This window comes from Ovis aries, chromosome 12 (genome assembly GCF_016772045.2).
Source record: "Ovis aries strain OAR_USU_Benz2616 breed Rambouillet chromosome 12, ARS-UI_Ramb_v3.0, whole genome shotgun sequence".
NCBI classification, from domain to species: domain Eukaryota; kingdom Metazoa; phylum Chordata; class Mammalia; order Artiodactyla; family Bovidae; genus Ovis; species Ovis aries.
In genome coordinates, this window is record NC_056065.1 from 29302511 (window position 1) to 29318087 (window position 15577).

At 34.7% G+C, this 15577-nt stretch overlaps 1 protein-coding gene across 21 annotated transcripts in view; it reads right to left on the reverse strand.

Annotated features, from left to right (window-relative positions):
• CDC42BPA (CDC42 binding protein kinase alpha) overlaps nt 1–15577 on the reverse strand; it is a 298329-nt gene that overhangs the window by 61980 nt on the left and 220772 nt on the right. For 12 of the 21 annotated variants that reach the window (XM_004013640.6, XM_060396358.1, XM_060396357.1 and 9 more), the window contains 5 exons: nt 8951–9075; nt 5641–5746; nt 5076–5224; nt 3463–3554; nt 1137–1213 (listed from right to left, as the gene is read on the reverse strand). In XM_004013640.6, the coding sequence (XP_004013689.2) occupies nt 1137–1213; nt 3463–3554; nt 5076–5224; nt 5641–5746; nt 8951–9075 (549 nt within the window). Of the gene's footprint in view, nt 1–19; nt 68–1136; nt 1214–3462; nt 3555–5075; nt 5225–5640; nt 5747–8950; nt 9076–15577 lie in introns of all 21 variants that reach the window. The other 9 variants (XM_060396359.1, XM_060396356.1, XM_012187158.5 and 6 more) reach the window with 1 other exon arrangement.

Here is a 15577-nt window from a genome sequence, read left to right on the forward strand (position 1 = left end):
TTGAAAATCAAAGACTTACGTCATCCAAAAAATCAATCAGTGAAGATGAGGAAGAAGAAAAGGAATCCTATTTAACGAATACAGCAATAAAAAAATAGAAAATATGGATGAAGCAATATAATAAGAACAAATAATAAATCAAAAATTTTGTAGAACAATTGAAAGGCAAATGACATTAATTCAAATAAATAAATGAGAAAAGCAGTCATTGTCATTGTTTCTCAAGAAACTTAGAAATTCATTAACTATGTTTTAAAGAGTGATTCTTTTTCCCTTTCCCAAAAGAATGAAATACAATTCATATACTGTGCTCAAGGTGTAATAAATTGAAGCTCATGGCAAATCATTATTAGTTAAATTAAATTAAAGCACTTTAAAAGGTAGCAACTAAAGGTAAACAACAGAATCTCTGCCTTCTAACTGTTCCCGCTAAAACGTAAGGTTCCTGAGGGGCAGGACTTTGTTGATTTTGTCACTATTGTATCTCCAGCACTACAACAGTGCCTTGCTCAGATATGTACAATTATCTGTTGATTAAGATATAATTACTAGCAATTTTTTTCTGAGATAAAAAGTTTAACCATAAGCTTTTTTCTAGCAAAGAATTTAAGTGCCAAAGAATGGCAGAGTCACACAGTCACTATTTCATTATTCTGGCGTGTGCCAAATAAACTCTATACGCAACACTTCTAACATAAAGCATTCCTTTGGTACACTTCTAAAAACCTGTATTGGTTTGGAATTGGAACCAGCATTGCCCTATGTGAGCTCTGGCATTTTCACTTGCTTTTTCATTGTGGCTCTTTGCTTTGGAGGAAAAAAAAAATTAAAATTATTTAAAGTTAGGATCTGTTCTGAACTTACTGTTCCTCAGGGAAAGAGATGAAATTTCTTTTAAATCTTACAATGACTCTCTTATTTAGATCTTAGATTTCTCTTAAATACAAGAAAAGTTTACGATGAAAGTTTCCATAATATTGCAGGACATATATTTCTTTCATAATACATTTTTGTTTACATAAGATTCTAGGTCCTCTTATAGGGGATGCAATAAAAGTTTTATTGCAAATAAACTTTAAATCACAAAGTAAATTTTATATCAACCACAGGGGATATCTGAAAGGTTTAATACTTACTTCAAATTGATCCAGAGCATCGGTAGGCGTATTCAAAAATGCCAAGAAAGAATGCTGTGAGTCTTGGTGCTCTATACCTAGAAGACAGCAGCAACTTTTCTTAAAACTAGAACAATTAACACTAATTTTCATGGATGACCTTTCCTGTCTGAATCTATTAAAAAGCTGCTTGCAAACTACCATATTTTAAAACCAATTAACATTATTAACTCCACATATTAAAAAAACTAAATTACATTAGTGTCTCTTGTACTATCACTCAATAGTTAAACTACATCAATCTCTAGGAAATACTTGTTTCTTGACTTACTTGAGTTCTTGAATTTCTTTTCCTGTACAGTACACCATAAAAAGCACATTAAATCTTTTGGTAGACTTGGGAAATTTTTAAAAAATAGGACTCTGGTTAGGTCTGATTTTTCTAAGGTAATTTAGCACCAAACAAGGTTTCCTATCTGAAATGCTTTCATCAAATATATAGTATACACCAATACAAATAACCTTTTATTTAAAAAATGCAGTGATAAATCAAACTTATTAAATTATGAATAAACTTTTGCTCAGGCTTCAATCTGATTTCATTTACTGTTTTATTGACAAATTGTATGACAAAAGTTTGTCTGAGAAAAACTAGGGCTGGAGAATGACAACTCCAAACCTGAGCTTTTCTCAGACAAATTTTAAAAAATTTGATGTATATCTTTTGGCTACGGTATTAACCCTAACTGCATAATTTCCAAAATAATTCTTAATCATATACATATAATGATAAATACTAGGGAGGAAAAAGGAGAAATACCAATACACACTTCTGACCTCCATATCATTAGGACTAAACTGACCCACTAAATTAGTATCAATTTATGTGCTTTTTTGAATTATTCTCTAATAATAACCCATGGTTGCTGAACACGGCAGTGCAGAAATTTGTTCCATCAATAAATATTTGCTGAGAGGGTTTTCTGCCAAGCCCTGTCTAGATACTGGAGATACAATAGTAAAGAAAGAGACAAACAAAATCCTTGCCCTCATTATATAAATATTACATCATATTATTTAAATAGGATATTATTTTATAACAGTGAAATTTTATAATTCTACAATGTTCAAATTTCAAATAAAAGCCATAGGCTAACATGCAATGTAATAAATTTAATTTCTTCTTTTGCAAATTTAGATCTATTATAAAATGATGCAATCAGTGCCCACTGGTTAAGTCATACTCCCCACTGCTCTCTTTTCTATATAAATTGCTTTTTGGGCCACAGGTCCTCCATGTCATGTATACTTTTTCCTCTACTTGCTGAAACAATTCAGCTCCCTCCATTCTTCACACATGAAAATTAAGCTTCTCATTTTAGCATGATGCCTTGTGCTCCTAATTTGAGTTCCTAATTCACTTTTTCTGGATTCCTTCCTTTCTCATTCATAACAAAAATTTATTGAACATCTACTTCTTTTAATGTTTTTTTTCATGTTAACTCCTTTGTGTGATTACTCTCTTTCCTCCAGTTTTAAAAGCAGGTGGAGAGACCCAACCTTTGTCACTCTGTGTCATAGGACTGGGAAATAGAGGGCAGCACATAAGTACAACTTAGAGCCAATTAATTAGGTCAGTATTCAGCCAGGAATACTGTCAGGAAAATGAATTTCTAATAACTGTATATAAGAGATCCTTTCATTAAGAAAATAACATTCTGAATTTTTAAAAATTAAATCTTCATATTCTTAAAGCCCACATGAAGGAAAGAAAATTGAAGTTCATGTAATAAAGCTACCAAGCACTCTGAGTTACTTTCTACATTAATTATAATGTGCTCAAGTAATATTTTCAGGAAAATGGGAATAAACTCTGAGAAATCCCACAGGGCAAACAATTTGAGTGTCAAACATGGAAGAAGACATCAAAATGTCAAAATAATTCTTTGTCATTGAATTGCCTTTCTAATATTGGATTAATCTAGTTATTTCTACATTACTTCTTCAACTACCCTGAGAGCGAATCCTCTACAACATTTGAGAATAGTATAAAGTATATGAAAAGAACAAATGTTTCCAATCACAAAAATATTGTTCAAGATATAGTCCATGGCCCTGAAAAACAGCTGAATATATGGCAAAATGAGCTTTCTCTTATGAAATCTTTAACAATGTGTATCAGGTAAAACAAAATAACTCAGAGACTTTATCTACCAAATATGTGCATGTGTGTACCGTATATTCAAGCATGTGAACAATTCTTCTGCCTACACATTAAGCTGATTCTTTTATAATAAAATGTATTCATAACATTACATCCTGATGGATGCAAAACACATTCCCATACCCTTTTCAGATCTAAGCTCTTCAGTGTCCTTTATCAGTTGTTCGATTTCTGATAGTAGTTCCAAGTTCTTCTTCTCTGAATCTTTTAGTTTACTTAAATAAGGGAACAAAAGGAAAAATGTCATTATTTATATTGTTTGTCAATGAGCCATCATGTATGTAGTTACTTGGTTTAAATGTCAGTCATGATGATGTAGGGAACTGAAAACCACTGCAGGAAGGACAAATCCAGCCTGTCATCTACTCTTGTGCAAAGAAAGATTTACTGGAACACACTCGGGCTCATTCATTTATATGCTGTCTGTGGCTGCTTTCATACTCAACAGCACAGCTGAGTAGATGGAAACTATGCGGCCTATAAACCCTAAAGTATTTACTATCTTGCCTTTTATTGAAAAAGTTGCTAGCCATGAGCTAAATTATTAAATTAAAAAAATGTATAAAATCAAACATTAACTTTAGAATTCTGTTAAATTTCTTTCATAGAGAACCATAAGACTAAGTTTATAATTTTCAGTTTGACTTGTATTCCTGATTTATAAACACTTGTGTAAGTTTATGTCCTAAGCTTAAGAAGAAAGATCTTACTAACTCCAAATTACAATACAGAGAATGACATTTAGTAGTTCTTCATGTTGGGCTCAATTCATATTCTCCAGAAAAAGTTGTTTTCCATTTTCAGTGTCACACTAGCACATTTGAGTAAAGCATATTTAATTTGTAATTGACTTATAATAAGAATTTATAATTCAATTGAGGAATTTATAATTCAATCAGAGATACATGGCATCTCTGATATAATTAAAAACATTAATGACTACAGTTTAAGGACTAAGGCTTCATACCACTAAAAATACTTTATGGGCCTCTATTTCCTTTTGTGACTCAATGACCTTGCAACCTTAAGTATTCTGAGCACTGAATGGATTTTTCTATTTGTATTTTGATTTGTGACATGAACTTTCCATTGTTCCTCCGTATCACCTACACTGACTTATTCTTAAACCAATCCAACTATGATTTTCCTTTTATCATTTATTCAGAGTATTATTTGGTCTACTGCTGTGATAATAGTGGAGGGAATGTATTCATTAGCTAACTATCTTGAAGAGTGTGGAGGATATACTTTTTTTAAAAGTAGTAAGAAAAAATTATAATTTAAATATTTTATACCACTGTGAAATTCATCATCACTAGAACATTCATTTATAAAAAATCTATGGTAAAGGCCAGAAATTACAGATGACTATATTTTATTCTGACTCTATGCTATATTTTTATACTAATGTAATATTCTTGACCAAGAGATAATTTTGAATTTAATACTATAAAATTTGAAAATGAACTAAATTTTACAAAAAAGGGAAAGGTAAATAATAGAATATTAATACTATTAATTCCACTTTAAGAACAAGTCAGATAGAAATAGAGCTGTATTAAAGTCCCATTACTGCATAAAGGCCTAAAAGAATCAATTCATTTTCAAACATTCACAGTTTTTTTGGGGTCATCATTAAAAAAAAAAGTGACAGGTTGGAACCTAAATATGTAATTTCTCTCCAGATACTTTTGGATCAAATCAGAAATCACTCTAGTGGGACTATAGAGTCTTACCATTCTGTTATGATGTTAGACGCTTTAACTTTATTCAGCTCTTCTTGGATGGCCTGTTTGGCTCTTATTTCTGCATCCAGAGCTGACTGTAACTCCAGTCTGGCTGACATATCCAGTTTTGCAAAACGTCGCATTTTCCAGGGCATATCCTATGAGACAACATGACTGTGCTTTTAGTTCAATTCTATTTTTACATTTAAGTTCAGTAATATAAGTGAATTCTGAAAGTACTTAAAATAACTATCTTGCCCTAATTATAGAATAAAAGAGATATATTACTTGTGAAAATACATTTTCATTAAATTCAGAAATAACTGTAGACTCATTATAAATACATTTATTTTTTATGGTTATTACCATTAATGGTTAGCCATACAAATGACAGCTAAGCAACTATGTATTTTAATTTCTTGAACTGGAGGAACTTGGAATGATTTCTTATGAAAAACTTTCCAGTAGGCAAAAACTAGAAAAACTGATATAATTACTCAGATTCATTACAGTGTTTTCTGAGCTTTACCCCCAACTAATATAGTAAGCCTGTTGGCTAAATGGTAGCGCTTACTGTTGCTCGGGTACCCAAGCTGGAGTTTCTTAAAGCTTCCAATTCTTCAGTCATTTTAGAAGCTAAGGCTTGAAGATACCCTCGTGCATCCTTTTCATCACTGACCCTACAATATATACAAATAAAGACAGAGATCAAGTAGCAAAGTAAAACAGAAAACTTCAGTGAGAAGTATATTATTTTAAAGCATCATTAAGAAATAAGTGAAAAGTGACAGAAATTTAAAGATGTTCTTAATATCATTTTTTAAAGGTCTACCACAGTACTACTATCTGTCAACAAGCAGGAAATGCTTTACTGAACTGTTTGGGAGTCAGCACATATGTCAGTAGTGATTAAGAACTTGATTCTTGAGTTAAGTAGACCTAGGTTCAATTTGTAGCTCACTGCTTATCAGTTGTATGACTTTCCATAAGTCATTTACCACCTCTAACTCTCTGCTATCTCAGTTAGAAGATGGGATAATAATTATACCACCTACCTCAAGGACTATTATGATAACTAAATGAGAATACATGTGAATTTTCAGCCTAATGCCTAGAACATGAGTGTGTTCTCAGTCGCTCAGTCGTGTCTGACTCTTTGCAACCCCATGGATTGTAGCCTGCCAGGCTTCTCTGTCCGTGGAATTTTCTAGGCAAGAATACTGGAACAGGTTGCCATTTCCAACTCCAGGGGATCTTCCTGATTCAGGGATCGAACCTGTGTCTCCTGCATCTCCTGCATTGGTGGGTGGATTCTTTACCATTGTGCCACCTGGGAAGCCCGCCTAGAACATACTGTTTTATCACTACAAACTATTACTGCACATGAATGAAAATTAATGAATGAGGAGTGTTTCAAATAATATGAGTGAATTTAAACAAAAATAAATGTTTCATTACTGAAATCCTTTCCTGATTATTAAAACATTTTCCTGGTTATTTTATACTAGTCTTCTCTCTCTTCTATTAATACTATACACACTCACCGTTATCTTTCTTTTCCACTCAAAACAAACTCTACCTCACTGGCCTTATTTACTAGAAATTAAATTCCTAAATTCATATTTCTAATCTTAACCTATAAGTCATCTTTTTTCTAAAGCATACTGGAAATCTCCACTCAAGATATCTGAGAATGACCTCAGGCTCACCAACAAACAAAAGAACAACTAAAACTGATATCATTCTCCCCCAAAGTTGTTTCTTCTCCTGACCTTTCCCACTTCAATGATATCACCATTTTTCTTAATCTCTCCAACTCAGAATTTCAGAAATACTAATTCCTCCTCATTTCTTGCCCTTCATTTATATTTAAGTCCTATAGATCCTTCTTCCATAATGTCTTCTCCATTTGTTCAATTTTCCCCAAACTTTCAAGAGATACATATGAAAAATGAATTTTACAGGCCAGTCTGTCACTTCAATGCCTTTTTGTAGGATCATTTCAAAGAGAAAGAATGAAGTCTTCTGATGAATCTAGGGTGAGAAGAAAGGTCCCTGTTCCAATACAAGGTGAGCAACAAGGTCTCCTTGCCCTAAAAGGTTTAAATTTTTTTTTTCATATGAAAGAGATATTTCATAGGAAAAGGCAGAGGGAGCAGAGTAAGAGGACCATCAGAAATGCATTCAAATGAAGTCTTATATACAGCGTGTTTGTTTTATTTTTAAAATGTTAATTTGACCAATGGAAACATTTACAATTCTGCATATGACAAATTTCCAAAATCTTGTGTGAGCATTTTTTAATACACCAGATTAAAAAACCAGAAACAGCTTGAGACTTTTAACCTTTATAAGCTTGCAAAGTATATCATAGTTAACTTCCAAATAGTTGAGAACCCTGAGAACAGAGTCTATCTTTTACTTTTAGCCTATTAGATATTTAATAATTTGTTATCTAATATATTAGTCCAACTAAATAACAGCTTTAATGCAGATTGACTTCCTGTATTCTTGATTTTTTTCTGCATATTTCATTTGAATGTGAAATATGCAGAAATATTTCATCTTCATCCTTTCTACTAACCCTTTCCAGACAGTCCATAATTATAGCTTCTTTCCTTTACTAGAACCACTTCCCATTCCATCTCAATTCATCATGCAATCACTTGAAAAGATCAGTGGTCTAGGATTGCAGGCTTTGGCTAAATCAGTTTTGTCTTCTATAAAGTCATTTTCACTAACATCTTACAAATTTGATTACATAATGATGGAGTTACAAATGAAGAATCATAATGTTTGATGTATAAGCAAGTCTAAAGATTATAGCGATTTTGCTTCAGAACTGCAGTTTATGACAAGGATATCAATTAAATATTAAAGAACCATTAACTGTACTATTTGGAACACAACCAAACTTCCACAATTTGAGCATTTTCCTTCAGATATGCAGTGAATAGTCACATTCATAAGCTAAAGCTGAGTTAACATAAGGGTTCTACAGATAAATCAGTATCAAAATACATGAGTCAACTGGGTAAGATTATTTAAAAAGACAGTGTTTATTCACTTACGATTTCATTTAAGAAGGACAGTATTAATCTAGTATAAGTAGGGAAAAAATGCTTAGAGTACCAAAATAAGAGCACGATAAACTAAAATTCTCACCAAATTCTTGGTGTGTATATATATATATATATGAAGAAACCAGTTGTTGTTTATGTAAATAAAACATCAATAATATGCTGAAAAAGTCATAAAGTTAAAAAGCATAAAAAGTTAAGCTACCTATTTTCATTAGAAAATATAATCCCTATTGGATTCAACTTTAAATATTATAAAAATATACAGATTTTTACAAATACCAGAACAATCATTTAATGAGTTAATTAATATGAAAGTCACTAAGTTAATTATCCCAAATTAAATCCTGTGGGCTAAAAGAACAGTTGATAAAACTAACTGTAAGCATTTAATGTCTTTAAAATGCCAGATGTGAATTAGTCTGTTTTAATTATGAAAAAGGTGAAAGCATAACATCTTTAGCTTCTAAAATTTTCTCCAGGCTTTCTGTTTCCTAAAATAATCACAAATACAGGAATTTTGGTCTTAGGAATATTGATGGCTAGCAAATGAGTTTCTTCAGTTCTGTAAGGACTAACTAACTCTCTTCAGAGAAAATAATATTTTCTTTCTTAGAAAGAAATATCAGCTTCTAATGAAACTGTAAAAGCTGATACAGAATATCCAACAAAGTTAAGGAAAAGCAGAAAAAACAGAAAACACAGAAGAAACACAGACTAATAATAAATATTCCTCCTGGAATTCATACCAATTTGACTATATGGCCAAAAATCAGCCACAAAACACATTTAAAGAGTACTCACCACTGAATTATTTCTGTGATCTGAGCCTCCCAATGGGCAACCGATTCCTTCTTATCTGCCAGATCTTTGACCTCTTCTTCTAACTGCTGGTTACGTGCACTTAAGTTCTCACACAAAGCGGTAAGCTGAAAGGCAGTGTCAAGATGCTTAAAGAAGTGTGACTTTTAGGAACAGGAATTCAAGATGCCTCAGATGCCTCTTGTTAAATCTCATAAGTCAAAAATGCTCATCTTCCTGATTTCCTATTGTGATGCACCCTCTGGTCACTGAATTTGGAAACATCAAGTACTCTGAATTCTCCTGCCTTTGCTTTCCCTTCACTCCCTATATTAATTGGTTCCCTTTGTGAACATTTTCCATTTGCTGGGAAGAACTCCCCAATTCTGCTGGTAACAATATCTCTCAGTTTTTTTGTCTTAAAATATCTCTATGTCATCTTAAAAAAAAAAACTTACAAGGAGTTTCAAGCATATACAAAAATGAACAGAATAGTATAAACAAATTCCCATGAACCCCTCATTAGCAACTTCAACAGTTATCACCTCGATGTCAATCTTATTTCATTTGTACACCTGTCTTCTTACCCCCTCCTCCAGTATTATTCTGCAGCAAATACCAGACATCATGTAACTTTATCCATATATATTTCTGGTGTATCTCTAGAAAATAAGGCTCTATATTCATAACCACAATATCATTATTACATTTAATAAACTTTCTTATATCATCATATAGGTAGTCACTGTTCAAATTTCCAGTTGTCTCAAGATATCAAAAGACTTAACAGTCTGTTAAATTGAATCATACCAATAAGTAAACAAAACATAATCGTTGCTCTGTCTTTTAACATAACATAATGGTTGCTCTATCTTTTAAGCCTCTCTTACTCATAGGTTCTAGAGTACTCCTCTTGGGCAGCTGTTAACAGAATACCATAGTCTGAGGGGCTTAAACAAGAACCACTTATTTCTCCGAGTTCTGGAGGCTGGGAGGTCCAAGATCAAGGCACCAGCAGATTCAGTGTCTGGCAAGGGCCCACTTCCTGGTTTATAGATGGCCGTTGGATGAGGGAGTTCTGTGGGGTCTCTTGTTTAAGAGCACTCATCCTATTCATAAGGGCTCTACCCTGATTGCCTAATCATCTCCCAAAGGCTTTGTCTCTAAATAGCACTACATTGGTGACGAGGTTTCAACATCTGAGTGCTAGAGGAACACACTTAGGACACAGCGGCTCCCTTCCAACACTTTAAATTTTCATGTAATTTATTTGTTGAAAAAAGTAGGTTGTTTGTCCTGTAGAGTTTTCTATACTCTGAATTTTTGCCTTCATGTTTGAAAGACATTTTCTGCTGTATAAAATATTTCAGATTGGCAGTTATTTTCCTTCAGCATTCCTTTACTTCTGGGTTCTGTTTCTTTTCTGCTGGAAAGACAGCTTTAAGTTTAGCTTCGGCTCCTTTGAATATAACATGTCTTTCTTCTCTGGCTGCTTCTTGGATTTTCTTTGGTTGCTTTGTTGTTGTTCAGCTGCTCAGTCATGTCCGACTCTTTGCAACCCCAGGGACTGCAGCATCCCAGGCTTCCTGGTCCTTTACTGTCTCCTGGAGTTTGCTCAAACTCATGCCCATTGAGTCAATGATGCCATCCAACCATCTCATCCTCTGTTGTCCCCTTCTCCTCCTGCCTTCAATCTTTCCCAGCATCAGGGTCTTTTCCAATGAGTTGGCTCTTCACATCAAGTGGCCAAAGTATCTGAGCTCCAGCTTCAGCATCAATCCTTCCAATGAATATTGAGGGTTAATTTCCTTTAGGATTGACTGGTTTGATCTCCTTACTGTCCAGGGACTCTCAAGAATCTTCTCCAGCACCACAGTTCAAAAGTATCAGTTCTTCATCAATCAGCCTTCTATATGGTTCAACTCTCACATCTGTACGTGACTACTGGAAAAACCATAGCTTTTACTATACAGACCTTTGTCGGCAAAGTTATGTCTCTGCTTTTTAATATGTTGTCTAGGTTTTCAGTTCAGTTCAGTCACTCAGTCATGTCTGACTCTTTGCGACCCCATGAATCACAGCACGCCAGGCCACCCTGTCCATCACCAACTCCCGGAGTTCACTCAGACTCACGTCCCTCGAGTCCGTGATTCCATTCAGCCATCTCATCCTCTGTCGTCCCCTTCTCCTCCTGCCCCCAATCTCTCCCAGCATCAGAGTCTTTTCCAATGAGTCAGGTCTTCGCATGAGGTGGCCAAAGTACTGGAGTTTCAGCTTTAGCATCATTCCTTCCAAAGAAATCCCAGGACTGATCTCCTTTAGAATGGACTGGTTGGATCTCCTTGCAGTCCAAGGGACTCTCAAGAGTCTTCTCCAACACCACAGTGCCAAAGCATCAATTCTTCGGCGCTCAGCTTTCTTCACAGTTCAACTCACATCCATACATGACCAGTGGAAAAACCATAGCCTTGACTTGACGGACCTTTGTTGGCAAAGTAATGTCTCTGCTTTTCAACATGCTATCTAGGTTGGTCATAACTTTTCTTCCAAGGAGGAAGAGTCTTTTAATTTCATGGCTGCAGTCACCATCTGCAGTGATTTTGGAGCCCAAAAAAAGTAAAGTCTGACACTGTTTCCCCATCTATTTGCCATGAAGTGATGGGACCAGATGCCATGATCTTCGTTTTCTGAATGTTAAGCTTTAAGCCAACTTTTTCACTCTCCTCTTTCACTTTCATCAAGAGGCTTTTGGTGTCTAGGTTTAGTTGCTGGTTTTTGCAATTCTTCTGTAGTGTGCCTGATAGGGATTTAATTTCCCTTTAGGGTCTGTGACATTTCTTGAATTTGTAGCTAAATATTTCTCATAGGTTTTGGAAAATGGTGGGCTATTAACTTTGCAAATATTGCTTCTGCCACAATCGTTCACCTCTCCTCCTGGAAAAGCAAATATTTTCTGTCAAATTTTGTCATCACATCCCCTATGTCTCGATATATACCTCTTTTATGTATTTCTGTGCTTTAAAATGTATTGATATGTCTTTACTTCAGCATGGAAAGTTTATTTACCCTTTCCTTTCTTTGCTCCTTTCCGATCTACTGTTAAAATTTTCTGTTAGGTGTTTCAATTATTTTATTTTTTACTCTTAAAGATTTATTTGACTTCTTTGTAAAGGTTCCAGGTATCTGGTGAAATTCTACATGTCTTCTATTTTCTTGAATATACCATACAGTTATTTTAAAATTCAACTGAGAAAATTCCGATACTGGGAACTGCTTGACTGGTTTTCCTCTCATTTTTTATTTTCTGACTTAGTATTTGGTTGCTGTTTATTTTTATGTCTTGGTTTTATTAGGTTGTTTCTCTTGGTATGCATTGTAATTTCTTACTGCATGCCATGCACACTGAATGAAAATTTTAAAGATAATCTGAGACTCTATAATATCTTCCTCCAGAGAGCGTTTACTTATACTTCTGGCAGGCAACTAAACAAAGACAGATGAAGGATTGAATTACTTAAAGGCTGGGTTTCAGTCACTGAGTGGGCCCATCTCTTTTTGGTTCACGCTTATTAAGAAAATGGAGTCTTTTCAATGACCTTAATTGAAAGCCTGAATTGATTATCAAGGATCCTGCACTGATACTTAAGTTTTTAATCTCTCCAAACTTGTGATAATACTGTGGAATACTGTGCTCAACTTCCTGGTTTCTCAGCGATAGCTTTCATATCAGCAAATCCTCAAGAGGAAAAGTGGCAGTGAATGCTGGGCTCATCTCTCAGTTCTACTCCTTTCTGTAGGATCTGGGTCAGTAAAGTCTAGGCTGCCTTCCTATTTTCCCAACACCTTATTGCAGATGAATACTGTAGGCAGTATTCCTACTGTATTAAAAAAAATTTTTTTTTAAACCCATCCAGCTTTATAGTTCTTGGTGAGGTGGTAGTGGAAGGTATGATGTAAGCTAATCTGTCGTAGAAGCAAAACTTCTTGCTTTATTAAGTGTTTAAAAATCCATGATAAAATATTTGCATATAATTTTTACTTCATGGCTACATTTTTCCAATAAATGGTCTCACTCTGCCATTAGCTATCACTATTCCTTTCTCCCTTTCTGGTATGTTTGTAGAGATCGTGTGCTAGTTTATTTTTGATTACTCAGTTTGAAGGAGGTGAATTTATCCTAGAAGAATTATTAACAGGTTTGTGAAGATGAGAGGCCATGGGATGGTTAAATTTATGTCAACTTGACTAGGTCACAGGGTGCCTAGACATCTGCTTACACATTCTGCTGGTATCTCTGAAGGTGTCTCTGGGTGAGATTAACATTTGAATCAATTGACTGAATAAAGCAGATTACCCTTCCTAATGTGAATGGACCCTATTCAATCAGTTGAAGGCCTGAAAAGAAAAAAAGGCTGACTCTAGTGAGTAAGAGGGAACCCCTCCTGCCTGATTGTCTTCAAGCTGCTTTCACTTGTCTTTGGTTTCTTACTGAAACACTGACTCTTCCTGGGTTTGGAGTCTTCACTAGCTTTTGGACTAGAATTACATCACTGGTTATCTTGGTTCTTAAGCCCTTTGGACTTGGACTAAACTGTCTCTCTAGCTTACAAACTGCAGATCTTGGAACACAACTTAGCAACTAAACAACAATTATAAACAAGTGAGCCAGTTCCTCACAGTAAACATTTTTATACATAATACGTGTGTGTGATTATCTGAGTGTATGTATATAAGGGTGTGTGTATATATAATCTCTTATTGGTTGTTGTTTTTTTTTTTTTTTTTGAAATACAGTTGACTTACAGTGTTGTGTAGTTTCTGATGAAATTACATCAGCAATATGACTCAGATGAATCTATATCTATCTATAGAGCGAGAACCTTTCCATATTCCATTCCATTGTAGCTTATTACAAGATACTGATATTCCCTGTCCTATACAGTAGAATCTTGCTTTTTATATATAGTAGTTTGTATCTGTTAATCCCCAATTCCAAATTTATCCCTCCCTTTGTCCTTTTCCCTTTGGTAACCCTAAGTTTGCTTTCAATGTCTAGGAGTCACTTTCTGTTTTGTAAATAAGTTCATTTGTATCATTTTTTAAGATTCCACATATAAGTGATATTAAATGATATCTGTCTTTCTCTGTATGACTTAACTTCACTTAGTACATAATCTCTAAGTTCATTCATGTTGTGGCAAATGACATTATTCCATTCTGTTTAATGGCTGAGTAGTATTTCAGGAAAAAAAGAATGAAATAATGTCATCCGCCACAACATGGATGGACTTAAAGATGAACACTAAGTGAAGTAAGACAGAGAAAGGCAAATATCATATGATGTCAATTATATGTGGAATCTTAAAAAATGATACAAATGAACTTATTTACAAATTTTCTAATGGCTGAGTAGTATTCCATTCCCTTTCATGGATCACAGCCTTGTTGTGGTGAAGGGGTTTGCACAGCTCAAAGGAGCTATGAGCTGTGCTGTGCAGGGCCACCCAAGATGGGTATAAAGAAGAGTTTTGTCAAAACGTGGTCCACTGGAGGAGGAATGGCAAACCACTCCAGTATTCGTGCCTGGAGAACCCCATGAACAGTATGAAAAGGCAAAAAGATGTAGGGCAATTACTAATAGGTCCAGAAAGAATGAAATGGGTGTGCCAAAGTAGGAACAATGCTCAGCTGTGAATGTGTCTGCTGGTGAAAGTAAAGCCCAATGCTGTAAAGAACAATATTAGATAGAAACCTGTAATGTTAGGTCTGTAAATCAAGGTAAATTGAACACAGTCAAGTAGGAGATGGCAAGACTGAACATGGATAGCTTAATAATCAGTGAACTAAAATGAACAGAAATGGGTGAATTTAATTAAGATGAACATTATATCTACTTCTGTGGGCAAGAATCCCATAGAAGAAATGGAGTAGCCCTCATAATCAGCAAGAGTCCAAAATGCAGTACTCGGGTGCAGTCTCAAGGCAAAGCATTCAACATCACAGTAATCCAATTCTATGCCCCTACAACCAATGCCAAAGAAGCTGAAGCTGAACAATTCTATGAAGACCTAGAAGACCTCCTAGAACTAACAACAACAACAAAAAAAGATGCCCTATTCATCAGGAGATTAGAATGCAAAAGTAGGAAGTCAAGAGATACCTGCAGTAATTGGCAAGTTTAGCCTTAGAGTACAAAATGAAGCAGGGCAAAGGCTAACAGAATTCTTCCAAGAGAACACACGGGTCATAGAAAACACCAGCCAGACATCCTGGAGTGTGAAGTCAAGTGAGCCTTAGAAAGCATTATTATGAACAAAGCTAGTGGAGGTGATGGAATTCCAGTGAGCTATTTAAAATCCTTAAAAAATGATGCTGTTAAAGTGTTGCACTCAATATGTCATCACATTTGGAAAACTCGGCAATGGCCACAGGATTGGAAAAGGTCAGTTTTAATACCAATCCCAAAGGAAGGCAATGCCAAAGAATGTTCAAACCACCATACAATGGCACTCATTTCCTATGCTAGCAAGGTAATTTGCAAAATCCTTCAGCAGTATGTGAACCAAGAACTTTCAGATGTATAAGCTGAGTTTTGAAGAGGCAGAGGAACTAGACATCAAACTGCTGACA